The following is a 17457-nucleotide window of genomic DNA, read 5'->3' as shown; positions in this document are numbered from 1 at the left end:
TCTGCAAGAAAGCAAATGCTTAATTATAGTCCAGAAATATCCAGAGCTGTCCAGTTTTGCCAACTTGAAATAATTATTTTTACTTCAAGATAAAGCCAATAAGCAACATTACTGTCTGGCACTGATTGAATAAAAATGTCAGGGATTCAACTTTTTGTGACTTTCTCCATCACTTTCTTTGTCTCCCTCAGGAAATCTGTGTAAAAGGCCAGTTCTAACACCTACTCAGTTCTTAGGGGTTGGAGGGAAATGCTGGCCTGTAAGGTCCTGAGGCCTCAGCTAAGGGTAGAAGCCCCACCTAAGGCAGGATGTAAAGTGGGCTCCTTCCCTCTGCCCTCCAGCTCCTGCTCTACCCACCTCCCCAGACCCTGACAGTAGCCATTCCCTGTGGCCTTTGGGGGAAGGGAACCAGTGGTTGCTACTTGATTTGGTTCAGCTGCCCTCAGTGCCTAGCCTGCCAGCATTGCCAAGAGGTAAAGGACACAGAACACAGACCCAGCCCAACCTTCTAGGTTGATTGACACCTTGGAGTGTTCCTTTTGGGCAGTGATTGATGTTGATTTTTGTATGTAAGTGAGATGTTGTTACAATTTTCACAGTACTTAGAACAAGGTGTTGGGTGTTGTGGCACCTTTGCCTAATGATGGCATTTGTGCAGATTGTTCTCAGTCATGTAGGTTTAGTCTCAAAACACTCTTCTCTGTGTAAACAAAGGAGGTGTAGCTGTGGATGAGAGCATCTGAATGAATTGTATCCATTTCAGATGTTAGCTTTAAAAACTGTAGGGTCAGGTTAGAAGTTTGGTTCCCACCAAATGAGCAGTTGTTGAGATCTGCATGTCAGACCTTTATGAGACTTGGAAAAATGCTCCTGAGTTCAGTATTCTGCCGGGAATGTGTTTCTAAGGCCCTTTATGTATTGGACATCTTCAGGTTTATGTGGCACATGGGTCATTAGGGCCTGCCCTTGGCCCCATTTGTGCATCAGGAGAGCTGAGTCTAGATGTGCTGGTTTAATATTCATGAGTGGCCTCTATTGAAATACTCTGTCCTCCCGAGTCTCCCCACCCCCCACCATGCATTTCAGGGTGAGCTGAAAACTGCTTCCTGCATTTCTCATTCACATGGGATTCTTTCAGGATTGATCTTTAGATGGGTCTTGAATGTGTTTTTGCCTTATGGCATAGTCTTGTCTCTCTGGTAGTGACAGTCAAGGAAGTGATCGCTCTGCCCCATCACAGCCACAGGGTTGGGAGGGGTCCCGGGATGACAGCCGTCAGTGGTTCAGCCACTGCGGCTGTCTGGACAGGTAGCCCCTTCTTTTGTTCCTGTTCCATGTGCCCCTCCTGATGCTGTCTGCTCACTTGAAGGATGTCTTCTCAGATGGAGGGTGTATTTGGTAGAGACCTTCTCCCAGATTACTGACTAGTACTACCTGCTATGGTTGGGCCTTCTCATTAGTCCTACTCTCCCTCTTCCCAGGCCCAGGGCAGCCTGTCAGAAACCAGGATGGTGGCAGGCAGAGAGAGGCCTCAATCCAGAGGGCCATGGAAGGTAGAGCCGTGGAACAGATTGTTTACATAGCTGCTGTTTCACGCTCCCTTTTTAATCAAGGGCTCATCCCAAATTGTTCTTCAGTGCCAGCAAGCAAAGAGACGCTTACACAAGTTCTTGAGCGTTTTGTACAGACTTACCGAACACAACTCAGGCATCCTTAAAGAAGCTCTGCAGCTTTCTCCTGGACCAGATTTCATGAAAATCCAGTATTCTTGGGCTCTAAGGAACAGGGTAACTAGTCATGTGACTTGGCAGGGGAAAGGGCTATGTTTAAACCACCTTTAGCAGGGAAATCACATCTTCAACCACTTTGCCTTGACTATTCTCCTTTCTTTTTAGGGGTTGAACATCCTTTAACCATATTCCCCTACCCCTTATCCTCCTTTATCCCTTCAAAGCACAAAATGCTGTATAGCTACAGTAAGCAAAAATCTTTTGTAATGGTTTTAAAATCACATGCTGCCGAACAATAGGGCCATAAGGAGAGTGTAGATATGGGATCGTATGTAGGTGAATGAGTGAATTTGATTTTTTTTATTTGCACAAATTTGTGGGGTACATGAGAAATTCTGTTACATGTATATCATGCATATGATCAGGTCAGGGTATTTATGGTATCTTTATCACTGGAGTACTATACATTTTTGTTAGGTACAGTCATCCTGCTCTACTATCTAACATTGAATTTATTCCTTCTATCTTACTATATGTTTATACCCTTTAATCCACTTCTCTTTATCCTCCTCCCTCCCCACACTCACCCTCCCAGTCTCGTCTCTTTTCACTTTCTACCTCCATATGTTTAAATTTTTTAGCTCCTGAATATAAGTGAGAACATGGGATATTTGTCTTTGTGTGCCTGGTATATTTCACTTAAGATAATGACCTCCAGTTCCATCCATGTTGCTGTAACCGACATGAATTCATTCTTTTTGACTGAAGAGTATTCCTTTATGTATATATACTACATTTTATTCTTTCATCCATTGATGGACACTGAGGTTGATTTCATATCTTTGCTTTTGTGAATAGTGCCACAATAAACATGTTAATGCAGGTATACCTTTGATATATTGATTTCTTTTCCTTTGGGTAGATATCCTGTGGTGTGATTGCTAGGTGAAATGATAATTCTATTTTTAGTTTTTTGAGAAATCTCCATATTGGTTTCTATAGTGGCTTTCCTAGTTTACATTCCCACCAACAGAGGGAGTTCCCTTTTCTCTGCATCCTCACCAGGATCTGCTACTTTTTTTGTCTTTTTAACAATAGCCATACTGATGGGGGTAAGATATCTCATTGTCGTTTTGATTTGTATTTCTCTGGTGATTAGTGATGCTGAGCATTTTTTTTCATATACCTGTTGACTGTACATTTCTTTTGAGAATTGCCTATTCATGTCCTTTGCCCAGTTTTTGATAGGATTTTTTTCCCTCATTAAGTACCTTGTGTACTCTCAATATTAGTCCTGTGCCAGATGAATAGTTTGCAGATATTTTCTCCCCTTTGGCAGGTTTTCCCTTTGCCTGGTTGATTCTTTCTTTTGCTATGCAGAAGCTTTTAGTTTAATTAAGTCCTATTTGTCTGTTTTTGTTTTTGTTGCCTGTGCTTCTGAGGTCTTAGTCATAAATTCTTTTCCTAGATCAGTGTCCCTAAGAGTTCTCTCTAGGTTTTCTTCTAGTGTTTTTATAGTTTCGGGTCTTAAGTCCTTAGTTCATTTTGAGTTGATTTGTGTGTGGTATACTCTGGATAGGGGTGCAGTTTTACTCTTCTGCACGTGGCAGCCCAATTCTCCAAGCACCATTTATTGAAAAGGATTTCCTCTCCCCGGTGTATGTTCTCATTGGCTGTCAAAGATCAGTGTCTGTGAATATGTGGCTTTATTTGACTTTGATTATACTATATAACTTTTTTTAAATCTGGGGAAAAAAGAGTTACGTGATACCCTAGATAATAAACTAGAGCTGCCGTCATAGATCAGCAGGTCAGTTCTGTGTTATCAGTGTTTTTATCACTTCTGGATGCCACCGTCCTTGGCCCTCTCTGGAAAGGCCCTTACTGGTTTCTAACAAATGGTGCAGAGGAAGTGTTAAGGCTGGCCTAGCTAACACGACTCTAAATCCCCTGTGCTTTAAAACTGCTTTTAAATTGAAACTGCTTTTAGATTTTCATTGAAAATCTCTCTTCATGCCCAGCTTGGATCCCAGAATTCAATCAGAGAGCAATCCAAAGTTCATAAAACTTGTAGTAGTTTCTGGAAACAGATCTGTGAGTACCAAGAAGAGAGGATAAAGATTCATCCCACCCATCAGTCACCCCTCCACCCCTACCCACCATCTCCTGTATCCAGGACAACCCCCCTCAGACACCAAAATGCATTTCACCATTGGCTGCTGTCAGCAGATAATATCTGCTCAGCATTGGGACAAGTTTCAGCACATAACTTCCTGTTAGTGAATGATCCTGACAGGAGAAAGAATTGAGCTTAATTTATGCCATCTAATAACCTCACTGCAGCAACTTGGGAAGTTAGCCTTCTAGAGCTTCCCCCAGACTTTTCTCCAGTGAATTACAGTGCCATATATTCTCATTGCTACCAGCACTGCTCCCAAAATTTATCTGCTGTTTAATAGTTTTTACCTTTCAAAAATGCAAGCTGGCCAGGCATGGACTTTTGAAAGCATTCCTCCCGCCTGGGCCTCTCAAAGTGCTGGGATTAGAGGGTGCCTTCTAATGCCAGCAATCCCAGCACTTTGAGAGGTCGAGGTGGGTGGAACGCTTGAAGCCAGGAGTGTGAGGCCAGCCTGGGAAACACGGTGAGACCTTTCCTCTACAAAAATAAAAAACAAAACATAGGTGTGGTGGTGCATGCCTGTAGTTGCAGCTACTGAGAGGCTGAGGCAGGAGGATCCCTTGAGCCTGGGAGGTTGAGGCTGCAGTTAGCTAGGATCATACCACAGCACTCCAGCCTGGTGACAGAGCAAGACCCTGTCTCAAAAAAAAAAAAAAAAAAAAAAAAACCAAGTGGCAAGGAGTGTCTAACAGGTACACAGAACTTGAGCAGAGAAATAAGGTGTTTTGGGCTGGTAGAAGGCATATCAGGGTGGCTATTGTGCTAGAGGGTAGAGGGAATATCAGGGTAGCTACTGTGAGTGTCACTCTCTATTTCCTCTTCCAGAGTCCTGGGGCTCTCACATCCACCAAGTTGGCCACCTACTAGCTGGCAGAATGCAAGCTAAGCAAACATGGAGGGGGGCCAGACAGAGCCCCTCCCTTCCACCCCAGTCTGTCTTTGACTAATGAGGTGTTAGGCTGAGCTAGGAGCCAAGTTAATTCCAGTGGTAATCCATTTCCTGCTGCTTTTATTCAGCCAGCACCATTCATCAGAAGGAGAGGAGAGCCCCTGGGACCTTCTGAATCATCCCAATGTCTTGAAGAAAGGGAAGGGAAGGGGCAGCAGGGGTCCTCCCGCCCCTTATTATAGATGCCGAAAGTACAGAAATATTTCAGGACTTGGTGACAGAAATGTCTACAGACACATCCTGTTGCCATCCTGCTGGTGCTCCTACCCTAAGCCCTGACTGGCATCAGGTTCTCCCTCACCGGGTAGGCTTTCCTACAAAAAGATGATTTTGCTTGTTAGATGGAGGATGCATATTGAGGCCATCCACGCCTCTGCTGCAAAGTCCTTTAGGAGAAAGACAACTGGTATCCAATATCTTCAAGTAATGAACTTATCAGTAAATATAACATATGAACTCATTAATCTTAACTTTGCTTTTGGACCAAGTGGGAGCTCGGCTTCTCGGGAGACAAAAATTTCAACTCTTGTTATTTTCCTTAAACCCAATCCCAATTTAGAGTCAAACATATTGCCCTGCTCTCCCTGGGAAGCAGTTAATAATGTGTTTTCTCACACAGTGGATGGCCCAAGCTCCGCTGGGTCACTCTGCCCCCCAGGCTGTGTACATGTGCCCTTGCACACAGCCTGGGCTCAAGACTTCCTAGTAGGGTGTAGCTTCAAGCCATATCCTTGAGACTGGTTGGCCCCCAGCTATTGAGGACACCACACACTCTCCTTCTCTCAGGCTGAGGAATATAGGTGAAGTTAATCTTGAAAGTTAAGGCTATGGAATCTTCATCTTAAGGGTGTTGAAACTGTTCATCCTGGCCACTTCGTCCTTGCTTGGGCTCTTGCCGTTCTTCTAAAAGCAGTCTCTACATCTCCCAAAAGAAGCTGAGGATGTGAGGAGGGATGAGTCACAGTTTGCAAGGGGTGGCTGCCTGTTCTTTGTGGCCTGGTTGAGGGCTTAAGGTAGCTTGGAGAACAAGTGAAGAGAGTGTGTACCTAGTCAGGCTGCTGTGGGATACCTGCTCCAGACAGTAGGGGAGCAGGTTTAGAAACGGATTCACCTGGAAGCTTGCTCCTGTGGACCTGATCCAAGTGCATGGGGCCTGGAGGTGTGGTGAGATGCTGATGGGATGAGAAGGTGGTGAGGAGCCAGCCAGCACTGGCAGGTGTCTTTCTAGCCCTGATCTTGTTCTCCCCAGCATTCCCGAGAGGGCCAGCAGACCCTGGAGACATCAGATATCTGTGCTACACATGCGTATCAACTGCTCTAGAAATTGACTGGGAAGTGGGAGGGAATGGGTGACACCCTGGTGGTGCAGCTGTGCTCCCCTGTGTTCCTGAGCCTGGCTCCCAGCTCCCTGCAGCAGTCCCGTCATTGTTCCCGACCCAGAGCAACTTCACCTGTACTGGCTCCCTGCTCGGTAGGCCTCTTGATCTTTCATCACTGGTCTTTTTCTCTTATTTGCCAGACCAGTGTGTCTCCCTTGGATCTCTCTGCTCCAAAAAGAGACTTGCAGCCTCCTGCACTTCTGGGAGGAAGGGACAGTTGGGAGGCCTTGAGTGTGGGAATCTCAACCTCTCCCACCTACCGGTGGAGTTAGAAGTATCAGGTTCCTTGGAGATGGTGATTAGAGCCCAACATTGCTGTCCTTTCCTCTGTTTCTAAGGTCTTTTCTAGCACTAGAAATCATCCATTTTCCTTTTAGAGCCCCCACTTACTTGTGGGTTGTGGTTTGATCACTCCCACCATCCTCTCAAGCCTTGGCTATACAGGAGGTGGAATGTCATTTAAGATGTAATCATTTCTCCTGCCTCCTAGAAATTGTGGGCATCCTGTGGTGGATATCACAGTTTGACTGAGCCAACCAAAATGCGGAGCTGACAGCCTGTGCTCTTCTGCTTCCATGGTGCGGGAGTGGGGCGCAAAGCCACTGATTCCAAGGCCAGGCTGTATCTCACCACAGCCATCACCTTAGGGTTCTAGCCTTCAAGGGTCCAGGCAGGGGTAGCCTCTGAGCAGCCACAGCTGGTGAGTTGGGAGGGTGTCGGATGGGCTTGAGCAGTTGTGGAATGTAAAGTGTTGACCTTCTTGCTATGAGCGGTGTTGTAGTGAGCGCTCTGCTGCAGCAGGAGCCCCTGCAGTGACCATTGTCTACCCACTGGGAGGCCCTTCCATCCTCTGGACAAGGGCGAGAGTGAGGCTCCGCGCACTTGGAGGCCACCCTAACAGTCTCTTTCCTCTGCTTCTCCCACTACTGCAGGTTACGTGTTCTGTATGTTACATCGCCTCCCCGAGCAGCATGACTGCACATTCGACCACATGGGCCGTGGCCGGGAGGAAGCCATCATGAAAATGGTGAAGCTGGACCGGAAAGTGGGGCGCTCCTGCCAGCGCATCGGGGAGGGGTGCTCCTGAAGGCCAGGCATGGCCACCACATGACGCTGTTCTTAGTTCACTAATGTTAGCCTTATTTAGGACAAAGTCAGCCAGACACCTTGTACTGGGCACGCGTCAGACTACAGCCAGTCCGTTTCCTTTCTTTAGCCAGCCATCCTGGTACTGTAGTTTAGGGGTTGATGGTGGTTGAAATTGATTTCTGGCTGGTTACTAAGGTGCCTGCTAGCCATTGTATAAAATTAAAACATGAAGAATATTTTTTTTTGAGCATGGCTAGTGGATTTAAAACAACACATACCTGTCACTGCTGGAGTCAAACTTATAAAAAGCCTTAAGTGGAAAGTGTTCCAGACGGAGACTCTGAGTTAATAGAGGAGTAGAAGCTGGTGTTAAAGTTCCCACGACGCACATGGCTTTGCCAGAAACTCTGTTTAATGTTCGGCCTTTCACCTCTTCACTTATCCTTAGTCCCAGTAGCCAGGATACCTGACGGCCACGTGTGCCTTGGCCACGGGAGGCTGCTGAGATTGGCCACATGGCTGAGCTGGGTGGTGGCCTCACTCTCCCACAGAGCTGGAAACGGGGGGTGGGGGACAGAGTCTTAACGGAAATTTTTTTACCTGACTTGCTATGAAAAAACTCATCACACAAGAAGAGAAACAGTAACCTCACTTTGAAAATTAGCTCCACTCAAGACTAGTCCACGAACAAGACCCGCCTTTTCTACACGGGATCCAAGGTCACGAGAAGCGGCCAGAGTGCCCTGCCCCCACCAGCTCTGGTCTGCCATTCGCCAGTGCAGGGATCTGGCAGGGATCAGATGCGGCGAATGGCAGCACAGCGCGGTAGCCGGGTCTGCACACTGGCTTCTGCAGCCAGATTTCTATATTGGAAGTTTTTTAAAAAGACATTTCATAGCCAACAAGAATCAGTAGAAGTGCTGGGGGCAGCCGGGAAAGCTGCCACCCATGGGCTCTGCCCCTTCCAGCTGGAGCCTCCCGTGCCTCCAGGGGCCAAGAGGATGATGCCGCGGCCTCCATTCTCCTTTCTATGCAGCCCCATAGTCCAAGGACACCCAGTCCACATCTACCACATAGCAAGTTTAGTAAGGGAAGGCAGCATACTTCATAGGGACAGTGGGTTTGGATCTGTCTAGAACAGCAGTTTGTGGCTGTAGCCCAGCTCCAAGAGTGGTATTTGCTCTCGTGGGTGAGGGCTTGAGGGGACATTTCTCCACCTGTGCCCCTTCATGTTCACGGAGGAGTGGAGCAGCTGAAGCTGCTCAGGCCAAGTGGGGAAGGGTGGAGGTGGGCCTGGTTGCCCTGTTAGGAAATCACCACTAGTCAGGTGGGGCTGCGGCTGGTTGGACAGATCAGGGTTCCCTTGAAAGCCCAGGCAGGGTGAGCGGTCCCAGTGGTCCTAGTGCTGCATCTGATCCAGGTCGGTGAGCGCAGGAGGCCCCTGCAGAGGCAGCGCGGATCTGCCCACACAGAGGCTACTGGAATGGTTTAACCCAGCAACTTTCCTTTTTATAAAACAACAAATGGTTCAACTCTGTCTGCAAATTAACAGCTGAACACCTGCAACTACAATGTTTTTTGATCCAAGTACTGAACTAGGAAATCATGCTCTTCCCACCCTCCACCCCACCAGAGTGGAATCCGCTGCAAAATCCCAGCCTTAATTCTTGCTTCAGGACCCAGACCAGTGTCTTGCTCTAGGGCAGCCCAGGGCAGAGGGGCCAGGTCTGCCCAGCGTTTACCACTGCTGTCAAGCCACAGCCCTTGGCCACTGTATGGGCCATCCTCAGTGAGGCAGCCCTGCCTAGGCCTCCGCCAAGCTCTGGTCCCGAAGAGGCTGTGCGTGCCCTTCCTGTCCCTCCCCAGGCCCTACCCACTGCCTGCAGTGTGGAGGCCGCAGTGGGAAGGAGCCCTGGGGAGCCAGGCGGGGTGGGGCGAAGCCCATGTTCGCTTCCTGACTTAGAGCTGGGGGGTGGGGGGAGGGCTTGTTCCCCTGCAGTATCTGCTCTGTGAAGTTTGTTAAATGTAAGGAAAGCTTAAATTCTTGTATCTTTAAAAGAGAAAATCTTATTTAACCCTTTTGTGTTCTAGATTTACTTACACACATAGCCTAGAGCTCAGTTTTAGTTTTAACATTGTGAAGATATTAAAAGAATCTTGTAACTTTATTCTTTTTTCTCCTGCTGAAAAAATTAAACCAATCGTACGGAAGTTTGGCTTTCTTTGTTTCACCCATTCTCCTAAGTACCCCCTGGGTTGCTGGAAAACTGACCCATTTCCCTGGCCAGGGCTGGAAAGAGATGGGGGCCTTGGGTGCAGAGTCGCTGCAGTACTTGGGGGCACTCGTTCAGTAAGTGTCCAGGCTAAGCAGCCAATTCCTTGCTTTCTGTTGGGGGTCTCTGGCCTGGGAAGCTGTGGGACTGGCCTTGGGCTAAAGGTGGGTCTGTGGGCCAAGCCCATGCCAAGGACGCTACACACTAGGGGAGCCCCAACCCTGAGGGCTCCCAGTGTGGCTGGGGTGGGTGCTGGGTCCTGAGGGAAGGCAGCATCTCCCAGACCTGAACCTTACCCTAGGATGGGCCTCCAGGGTGATAACGAAAGCCCCTGAAGGCTGGCTTGGAGAGAGGTGCGTGCTGTGGCACTGTGGTGTGTAGGATGAACTTAATACATCTGTAAACGCTTAAAAACATTTGGGAGGTAGGGGCAAGGCACAGGAGTAGCACCTGCCCCCAGTACTTTTAGGACAGAGATACTAACTACATAGTTGTCACGAGCATGATGAAAAATCCTCAGAGGAAATCAGAAGACCCCAGTGGCAGTGAAGCACCACGTGGGCAAAGGGCAAGAGAGAGCCGGGTGACCTGGGTGCAGGGCGGGCAGCAGTGAGCTGCGCTCTGCCCCACGGCCCACAGGAACTGGGTCTGCATCAACTCCCTCCTGACAGCTTCAGAAAGGCTTTTATGCCAACAAAAACACCCCAAGTGAGCAGAGGTCATGCCACTGCACTCCAGCCTGGGTAACGAACGAAACTCTGTTTCCAAAAAAAAAAAAAAAATCCACGGCGAGAAGAGGAAATGGTGGGAAGAGGAGGAGTAACCTAACCTTCCTGCTGGGTGGTGTGAGAAACAGGAAACCAGGGGTAAGAGTGGGCCGTGGTCTTCAAGGGAGCCATTGGCAGCACATTCAAGGAACTGTGAGCAGCCCCTCTAGCCCCAAGAAGGGGGTCACCAAGAGAGGGCCCCAGATGGGCAAACAGTCACAGAAATAACCAGGAGAAGACTGCAGGAGTCTCAATAACTGGCTTCCTGTGCAGCTGTTCTCAGCTACGAGTGGGGAGGCTCCAGCAAGGGAGGAGTGAGGGGAGACTTGGGACCCGGGGCGCGCTCTGGGGAGACTCAGCACACAGCACCAGGCCTGCAAGGTGGCCCCATGCCTTGTCACCACTGGGGTCTGTCAGGGGGCTTGGAGAAAGTCAGAGAATCATAGATAGATACAGACAATTAAGCAAATAGTAACATATTAGTGCCCAACCAGAAATACCCAGGAAGAGGAGCCACAAATCCTGTCACTCAGCTGTGAATAATATTATTTATATACAAATGTAAACACACACAAACAGTAGTGAATATTGCTCTGGTGAAATGTACCGGATCTCACGGAGGAGACTGGAAGAGGGAAAGAACGTGCCTGTGTATTGGTAGAGGGTAAGAGAGCCAAGTTCTTGTTCTTTCTTAGTAGGAAATCAACAAAGGATGTCCAAAGCTGAAAACGAGAGAGCAGTATGTTACTTAGAAATATGGAGGTAAAAGAGGAAGAAGCAAAAAGTTCAAATTCATTTTCTTTGGGGTAGGAAATGAGAATGCAGTAGGCCTTATATTTACAACTACAGTTAAACGTGTAATATTGACTGAAAAATTGAAACGCTTTAATAAGTGAATGATGGGATCCCTTCCTGGGAATTGGGAGGCTGTCTTCAGAAACCTACCTCATTGTTCTCTGAAAGTAGGTTTCAGAAGTTCAGGTCTCTGAGATGCAACGTGGAGTGCTGGTTTTCATCAGAGCTGCTTTGGAAAATGCAGGCACCTGGCACATCACAACGCAGCACATGCTTGAAAATGGGGAAGGCCAAGGGCAGTGACTCGTTCTTACAATCCCAGCACTTTCAGAGGCCAGTCTGGGAGGATCCCTTGAGCCTAGAAGTTCAAGACCAGGCCACATGGTGAGACCTCATCTCTATGAAAAAAAAATTTTTTTTTTCTTTTCAAACCTATGGCATGTGGTGCAAAGAAAATTTTTAATAGCTATGGGCTTGGGGTGGGGTTTGGCGGTACATGCCTGACAGCTAGTGGGGAGGTGGAGGCAGGAGGATTGCTTGAGCCTGGGAATTGGAGGCTGCAGTGAGCTAGGATTGTGCTACTGCACTCCAGCGTGGGCAACAGCCTGAGAGTCCATATCTAAACAAATATGTGTGTGTGGGTGGGTGTATATATATATATGTGTGTGTGTGTGTGTGTGTGTGTGTGTGTCTGTGTGTATTTTATTATATTTTTTTTTAACTGAAAAACCCTGGGAAAGGTGGCTGTGGCAACACCAAGTTTATTGTTACTCGAAGGCTTTTCGTAATCAGCACACCTTGAGAAAAGTTGCCCTGGTTCATTGAGCACTTAACTGTGTGCCAAACACCTGAGAAACTCTCCCGTGATCCTGTGGTTACACTTGGTACTTAGAGTAATCAAATTCACTCCCTGAATCAGGTCGCCCCAGAAGTTCCTGTCTCCGGGCTTCTACAGTGTGATGTCCAGCAACCCAGATGCCTGGCTGGGCAGACGCATGGAATGTCAGCTTTCCCTTGGCTTAACTGCTGTGCCCCAATTGACACAAACACAGAAGGCTGTTTCCTGCCCATCACTGGAGAGAGTCTGGGATAGATGAAGTGCCTGGAGCAGGAGGGTGGGCAACCTCGAGTGCGTGCCAGGCCTAGGCCTGGCCCTCCGGCCGCACACCTGCACACCATCTGCGGCATCGCACAGGTTTGGGTGATTGAACTGTTGATAAATGAGCAAGCTCCCCACACCCGGACCTTATTAAAAGGCTTTTTGAGTTTCCGCTGGGAAGGACTCCACACTTCGGGCTCCCCTCGTGGCCACCTCTTCCAGGCAGCCCCTTGAATTTGTGCAGTGAGGAGTGTGAGTTGAAGAGGCCTGGGGGACACATCACAGGATTCAGTGGGAGAATTCACTGACAGGGAGCTGGAGTGGTCTCTCGAGTCCTGAGGCCACACCTACCAAACACCAGGAGGAGCTGAAGAGGAGGGAGTCCCGGGGCAGGAGAGGGATCCACTCTGCGTGACAAGGTACTCAAGTTCAGGGCACGGGTGGGGACAAGACTTAGACCCCAGAGGTGGAAGCTCTGAGTCTGTGCCTTGAGAGCCCCATTAGGCGTCTTCCAACCCACAGCCCTGGCTAGAGTGACTTTCATTCAACACCTGCTATCTGCCAGGCACTGTCCCAGACACAGGATATGGTAGTGACCCAAATGACAGCCTACAGCAAGAGGGAGCAAAATAAGGGATGTGCAGAGAATATTGGGTGACAGCCATACATGACACGCAGGGGGAGAAGCATAGGGTCTGAGGGCCTTTCTCTGCAGTGGGCCTGGAGAGCCCTGCCTGCCGTCTGGGGGTTCGGTCAGGCAGCCACTGTGGGAAGAACAGCCTGCAGGGAGCGTGGAGAAGGCAGACCAGAGGACGCTGCTGGCTGGTCTGGGAGGGCAGTGGGAAGGCTCAGTGCCCCAAGGTGGCGGGGAGGTGGTGAGAGGGGCCGGATCCTGGAGTGATTTTTGAGGCTGTGGGTGGGTGGGGAGAGAAAAGAGGAACGGTAAACAGCTTCTAGTTTTGGCTGTGAGCCACTGGAAAGACAGAGAGGCTGTTAATGAACAATGGGCAGGAGTGTGAAGGGGGTTGGGTCAGAGCAGACCGCTGAGGTGTAGACGAGGCACCCAGCTAGAAATGCATGTGGTGGGCAGGTGCCTGGACACACCGTTCCAGGGCTTCATGGACGGGTCCTGGCTAGACATGGGCATTTATTTTCCAATAATTTTTATGGTAGTAAAATACACAATGTGCAGTTTGCCGCCTGAACTGTCTTTCAGTGTACAGTTTAGTATTACCCCAATCTTCATAATGTGGTACAACCAGCACCACCATCCACCTCCAGGACTTGAAGTGGAATCATACAGTGCTTGTCTGTGTCTGGTTGATTTCATCTAGCACGATGTGCTCCGGGCTCACCCACGTGGTGGACGTGTCTATGTCCTTTCTTAAGGCTGGTGCTACTGCGTTGTGTGACAGACCACACTGTGCTTGCCTGCCCCTCAGTCAGGGGCGCTGGGGCTGCCTCCATGTTGTAGTTATTGTGAATAAGGCCACTGTGGCTGTCGGTGGGCAAATGAGATAAGCAGTTCTGAGTCACCTGCAGACAGCTAGTATTTAAGGCCATGAGCTGGGGGTGTAAATGGAGAAGAGACAGATGGAGGCTGTGCCTGGGGACGCCATCCAAGGAGACGAGGAACCTGCAGAGGAGACCCAGAAGGAGCCACCAGGAAAGCAGGGAAAGGAGCGTTTCAAGGAGCAGGGAGTGGCCCCTTCTGGGATGTGCTCTCCAGGCACCAGCCACCTTGGCACTGGGGGCTGACTCCTGGGAGGGAAAGTGGGAAGGCTGGCCAGCTGGACCTCTTTTTCAAGGAGTTTTGCTTCAATGGAAGCAGACAAATGGGCAGCAGAGTGGATGTGGGGACGAGGGAGCTTATTTTTGAATAAGAAGTTGCTGCATATTTTTGTGCTATTGGAATGATCCCATGGTGAGGGAGAAATTTGGGAGCAATGCCCATGATGGGCCGTAGTGCACAGGCTGGCACGTGAGGGCATGGGGCAGGCAGGTGGGGATGGGATCCTTCTGCTGTTTAGACATAGGGAACAGGGTTGTGAGGAGTATGTGAGGTTGGGTGAGGGGGAGCAAGGGTTTGGTGGTGCACTGGTGGCGTTTACTGGGAGACAGAGCCTGTGCCTGAGCCCCTCCCTTGTGATTGGGCCTTGGCAGTGTGTTCATGTTCCCAAGATCTTATAAAATTTGCAAGAGCAAGATACTTTAACTGCCACTGGTTAAAACCATTCCCTCCTTCCATCCCAACTTTCTTCCTTCACGCTTCCTCTTCTGTTGGATGGTCTTGAGGCCACATGGCACTTTTGGGATCTGGCTAAGGGTTAGCAGAGTTGGGGACATGATTCTTTTGAGGTTAGTGGGATATATTTGTGCAGTTCACAGTCACTTCCGCATTTAGTAGGTCATCCCAGTCATCCTGGGGTAGGGCTGGCTTCAAGAACATGCTCCTTGTCCACTGCCTGTCACCTGGTGTGGCCACTGGAAGGAGCAGGGCGACAGCTGTACTGTGATAGGAACCTGTCCTATGGGACAGAACAGGGAGTACAGGTCGTGGAGGAGGATGAAGCTTGAAATGTGGGGAGCCGGAAGTCTGTGGAAGATTCTTCCCGCCAGCAGGTGTGAGAACTTAAACCAGGAAGACTTGATTCTCATCAATACCTGCTTGATACAGACATTTCCTCTTGCCAGGAACACGCTCGACAGGGCCGCACAGCCCATCAGAAGCGCACCACCCTCTTGTCAGAGCATTGAAGACGAGTTGAGGAATGCTGGGTGTCCTCTAGAATCTTGCAGCTCAGACATGAAAGGAACTTGATAGCCGTTCTCCCACGTTTGACGATCCTAAAAATGTACGTGGCTATGCCAATAAGAGTTGCGAAGATGAAAGAAACTTTCTCAAGTATCAATAATTCAAAACAGAGACCAACCATGCTAGCAGAAAGATTGAGGAATCTATTCCCACATATTACAAGATCATTATCATGGGAAGGGATGATCAAAGAGGACACAGCCAAGCAACGTAGGAATGGTGTGACAGGTATGTCACTGTCAGTGAGGCTGGACTGCAGACCTTTGGGTATTTATCGACTTTAAAACTTGTCATCTGCTGTGAATTTTCTTTTCCCATTTTGTGCCTAATTTTGGAGTCAGATTTTTTTTCTTAAAGGGTGGCTCCCAAACTGTATAAACTTCCGGCCCTGTGTACCCTGGGGAGACTCAGAGCCCCACCCCCGGGGGGGCACAGGTCTTTCACTGTGTCCCAGGCCCCTGAGTGAGAGGCAGCACAGCTGGATCAGCTGGCAAGACTGTCCCGATGAAGAAGCCGCGTGCTGAAGCCTCCTCTGGAATAAGCTCCTTATCTTGTCACAAGATGACACTTTGTGTAGCGCTGGTCTGAGAGAGTGATGGGAGATGTCATGACTGTGAAACATGTTCTTTCCCTAAATTCTCTGATGCTCCTCTCATGGGAAAGTGGAGCCTCTCCCCTTGGACATGGGCAGGCCTTGGTGACGCTTCGAACCAGGAGCGCATGTGGTGGAGGTGATGCTTCCTGGCCATGAGGCTGCATCCGAAAGGTGCATGAGAGACCCATCTGGCGCTCTCAGGTGACATGTGCCTTGGGAACGCGGGCTGATGCACAGGAAGTCTGGCTATTCATTATCAATAGTTGGCGAGAATTAAAAAATGGAAAGTAAGTGACAGCAAAGATGTGGAGGGGCTGGAAGGCTTGTGTTTCGCTGGCGGAAAGTAAAACAGTGCAGCCGCTGTGGTAGACACCCTGCTGGCATGTCAAAAAATCCAACAGGGAATTACCACGCGACCCAGCAATGCCACTGCTAGGCATATACCCGAGAGAGTTGAAAGCCGGGACACACAAGTCCTCCCATGTTTGAGGCAGCCCTGTTCAGGACAACCCAAAGTAGAAACAACCCAAGTGTCCGTCAAGGGATGGAAGGATAGACAAAGCCTGGTGCCGTCCTGCAATTCAGCCGTCAATGCAGTCAAGTGCTGACACCAGCTGTAGCCCGGGGGAACCTCAGAAACGTTCTGCAAAGTGAGAGAAGCCGGACGTGAAGGCCAACCTGTGAGTCCACGTATAAGCAGCCGGAGAGTGGGGGACGCTGCACAGACGGACAGCAGGTTGGCCGTCACCAAGAGTTGGGGGAGGAGAGGATAAGAGCAACTGCCTAATGGGTGTGGGGTTTCCTTCTGGGGTGAGGAACGTGGTGATGAGAATGTTCTGGAAGTGGTGGTTGCACGGCACTGTGATGTCAAATGCCACAGAATTGTTCCTTTTAAATGGTGAATTTTATGTTCTGTGAATTTCACCTCAGTTAAAGAAAAAAAATTGCTCCTTTGAGCAGCATTTCCATGCTGAAGAGTCCATGTGGAGATACCAGACGGAGACAGTGGTGCCCAGGTGCCCAGCTGTGCATGGGCCACACGCATGGCGAGTAAGCAAGGCTCCAGATGATCCACCTCATCCTTAGGGCTGACCCGGTGGTGCCAAGTGGAGTGGATAGGAGCCGTCCCTGCCAAGCCCCGGCCAAACTGCAGGTTCCCGAGCAAAACAAATGTTGTTTTAGGCCACCAAGTCCTGCAGGGGTGGCTCCGTGATATCGGAGGACTTACAGGAGCTCTCAGCCCCGCAGCCGTCGTGGGTTGAGAGTGGGCTCAGTCAGCCAGGTTCCAGAGGGTGTCGCTGGGCCCCCCAGGTGGCTGTGCCAGGTGAGGACGGTACTAGAGAGCTGTTGGGGGACTGGATCGGGATTGGGCCCTCCTGGGGGGCCCGAGATGAGGAGGGACAAAGTGTGTGACGTCAGCCGTCCTGGTGGACTCAAGGCAGGAGGTATGGGTGGGACAGTGGACGGCGGGAGGAGGAAGAGTTCTGGCACCTTCTGGGAGGCCCTCAAAGGAAGACCTGCCCCTCCCAGGCCCCACGGCTCCCCCTCCACTTGGTCAGCTCTGGCGGCAGGGAAGGGGTCCCTGGGCCTGGAGTCAGGATGCAGCTCTGGGCCAGCTTGGCCCCTCCCAGGCTGGGGGAGCTGTAGCGCCCTCTCATCCTTTCCCCAGCTGGGGAATGTGGAAGGTTCCACCAGCTCAGACCCCTGCCTAGTGGCTCTCAGCCATGACTGCCTTTAGAATCACCTGCAGAGTTTTTTAAAATGTCTGTGCCTGGATCCACCCAACA

At 49.8% G+C, this 17457-nt stretch overlaps 1 protein-coding gene across 2 annotated transcripts in view; it reads left to right on the top strand.

The window, feature by feature from the left end:
• Positions 1–7662, top strand: part of ZFAND3 (zinc finger AN1-type containing 3) — a 332287-nt gene extending 324625 nt beyond the window's left edge. For both annotated transcript variants that reach the window (XM_017522551.2, XM_017522550.2), the window contains exon 6: positions 7170–7662. In XM_017522551.2, the coding sequence (XP_017378040.1) occupies positions 7170–7324 (155 nt within the window). In that variant the 3' untranslated portion in view covers positions 7325–7662. The remainder of the gene's footprint in view (positions 1–7169) is intronic.
• The last annotated feature ends 9795 nt before the right edge of the window (positions 7663–17457 follow it).

The sequence above is a fragment of the Cebus imitator genome, unplaced genomic scaffold (assembly GCF_001604975.1).
Source record: "Cebus imitator isolate Cc_AM_T3 unplaced genomic scaffold, Cebus_imitator-1.0 Scaffold24, whole genome shotgun sequence".
NCBI lineage: Eukaryota > Metazoa > Chordata > Mammalia > Primates > Cebidae > Cebus > Cebus imitator.
This window is presented reverse-complemented; position numbering and strand designations above follow the sequence as displayed.